Source organism: Antrostomus carolinensis, unplaced genomic scaffold, assembly GCF_000700745.2.
Source record: "Antrostomus carolinensis isolate BGI_N321 unplaced genomic scaffold, ASM70074v2 scaffold26749, whole genome shotgun sequence".
Taxonomy (NCBI): Eukaryota; Metazoa; Chordata; class Aves; order Caprimulgiformes; family Caprimulgidae; genus Antrostomus; species Antrostomus carolinensis.
In genome coordinates, this window is record NW_010339779.1 from 11,585 (window position 1) to 14,255 (window position 2,671).

The 2,671-nt window shown below is 45.6% G+C and overlaps 1 protein-coding gene across 1 annotated transcript in view; it reads left to right on the forward strand.

Moving 5' to 3' along the window:
- SLC18A1 (solute carrier family 18 member A1) overlaps window positions 1-89 on the forward strand; it is a 7,722-nt gene extending 7,633 nt beyond the window's left edge. Inside the window, exon 15 of the mRNA XM_010175974.1 lies at window positions 9-89. Within this exon, the coding sequence (XP_010174276.1) occupies window positions 9-89 (81 nt within the window). The remainder of the gene's footprint in view (window positions 1-8) is intronic.
- The last annotated feature ends 2,582 nt before the right edge of the window (window positions 90-2,671 follow it).

Consider the following 2,671-nt stretch of genomic DNA (forward strand, 5'->3'; position numbering starts at 1 on the left):
TGCAAACCAAAAGCTACAGCGCTCAGAAAACCCTGCGCGATTTCCCTCTCACAGATGACAGTGACGTGGAGGCAGAAAATGTGGAATAGCACCTGGAAGGATGTGTGCCCTGTTTAGAAGCTGATATTCCCTTTACAGAACATGGATGTGTGAGCACCCAAGAATAACCCAAGACCTGTGGGCATGGGATGGACACAGGCTGTATGGTTGAGCTGGACGCAGGATTTGGAGGTTCTATGCCTTTAGTTAAGTCACTCATGTGCTGTGGGACTTCTAGGCAAGTTACCCAAACTCACTGCATCTCATAGGTAAAAAAAAAAAGTTACAAAGATGAGGGGAATCATAGAATGGTTCTTAAAGATCATCCAGTTCCAACCCCCCTGCCAGCAGCAGGGACACCTTCCACTAGACCAGGTTGCTCAAAGCCTCATCCAGCCTGGCCTTGAACACTTCCAGGGAGGAGCAGCCACAACTTCCTTGGGCAACCTGTTCCAGTGTCTGACCACCCTCACAGTGAAAAACTTCTTCCTAATATCTCATCTAAACCTCCCCTCTTTCAGTTTAAACCCATTTCCCCTTGTCTTGTCATTAACTGCCCTTATGAAAAGTCCTTCCCCAGCTTTCTTGTAGGCCCCGTATCAACCTGTCCTGCAGAATCAACCTGTATCAACCTGTCCTGCAGAACAATATTATCTTGGGCACAGCCTACCCATGCAGGAGGGGATAATCCCAACATCTCTCCCAAACAAGTCCAGTGCCATTTGTTAATGTCTTTAAAGCACTTGCTGTTTTTGAAAAAAAAAAGTACTGGAGGAAATGAAAATTAAATCAGCGCTATCAGCTCTGGGAGAGTTCTTTCTCCAGAATTCTGCTCTAATCCTCAGCATGAAATCTTTCTGTAACAACAGAGCACTATCCATCTGTGTCACTGCCAGTCCATCAATAAAGATGTCACTGTACTGCTAACGAGCTCCACGCTTCTCTGAAGACAGTTAAGAAAAAACCCCCAAAACATTCCTTGCTGTCTCAGTATAGCCTGATGTGTTGTGCTATTTATGGTGCTGCTTGTGTGTCTCTTCCACCACCCATTAAATTAATTCATTTATCTGAAGAACTCCAAGAAATTCAGAGAAAAATAAGGTTGAAAGCAGGTTTAGACTCAGACACAGACTCAGCTAACAAAGCTCATTAGATCTCTTGTAAGTGACTACTAGAGCATTTTTAAGAATCCCCGCCCCTCAGCCGCGCTGGGGTAACGGGCCGTGTTTGTGATCCTAAACCATCGCAACGAGCAGTACCACAGAGTGATTTAATTGCCCTTTTGCAATTTCCTGGCCACAAGTTGAGAAAGAGAGCAGCTGCACTGTTAACAGTAATTATTGAGTATAATGGTCTGTAAAAGTATCGTACAGTTAAGTAAGAGAGAGAGTGTGAAATAACAGAGGTACCAAATTAATTTTGTAAGTATCAGACAAATTCCCATTATCCCATTTTTTTTTTCCCAGCGAAACCTCAGACTTACAACGTCTCTGGTTCCGCTGTTGGCAGTTTATGTAAACTCATTTCTGTCCTGAATGAGCAGTTGTGTAACTCACAACCATTTCACTTTGCCAGAAAGAACAGATGATTCTGTTCCGGAGCCCGAGCAGCACAATGCAGATGCGCTCGCCAGCAGGAAAACAGGAGGATAATAACAATTCATCAAGATTTGGTACCTTATGACTCATTACCAAAGGTCATAAATGGCTTTTGTCAGGCAATCCCACATCCACGCTGGGCCCATCGCCCCTCGTTTTGCACATACAAGATGAAATTATATTTCTTAGGCTGGCTAGAAGTGACTAATGCTAAACCTGTTCTCAAAACCTGGTTATTTTTATCTTCCACCTGTTTCCCCGCTTTGCCAAGAATAAAAGGAAAAACGTGTTTGCTTTCTGCGATGGAAGGACAAAACATGAGCCATTCTATTTGGGGATCTATTCACACCTCATGGTTAAATATTAATTCTAATCCTGCCTGCGTGCCCGGCGCCTGGTTGCTCTTGGAAACCCACCCCCTGCCAGCGTTTGATTCCTGCAAGGTGGGCTCCTCGCCAGCACCTCGCCCAGCAGCGCCCAGCTCTGATCTCAGGCAACGCGCGTCAGACTCCTTCCTCTGCCACTGGCAGCTCAGGACTTTTTAATTAATGTATTAGTTGCAGTGCTAATGACTTTGATGGAGTTTCTCTCTTCCAAGTTAAGAATTAGGTCGTAATCTTTGCATCAATTTGTTTTTTACCCACCCTGGTGAAAAACACTCGTTGAATTCTTGAGTGTGGGAACAGTGATATAAACAGGTACCGCTGGCTCTGCAGCTTGGGGAGACCGAGGGAAACACAGAATCACACCCAGAATGGCCTCAATTGGAAAAGAACTTTAAGCTCATCGAGTCCAACCATGAACCCAACACTGACCAGTCCCCGACTGACCCATGTCCCTCAGCACTGTGTCTACACGACTCTTCAATCCCTCCAGGGATGGGGACTCCACCACTGCCCTGGGCAACCCCTTCCAATGCCTCAGAACCCTTTCAGCAAAGAAATTCTTCCTCACATCCCATCTCAACTGCCCTGGACACAACTTGAGCCCATTTCCTCTTGTCCTGTCCCTTGGTCCTTGCTTGAACAGATCCA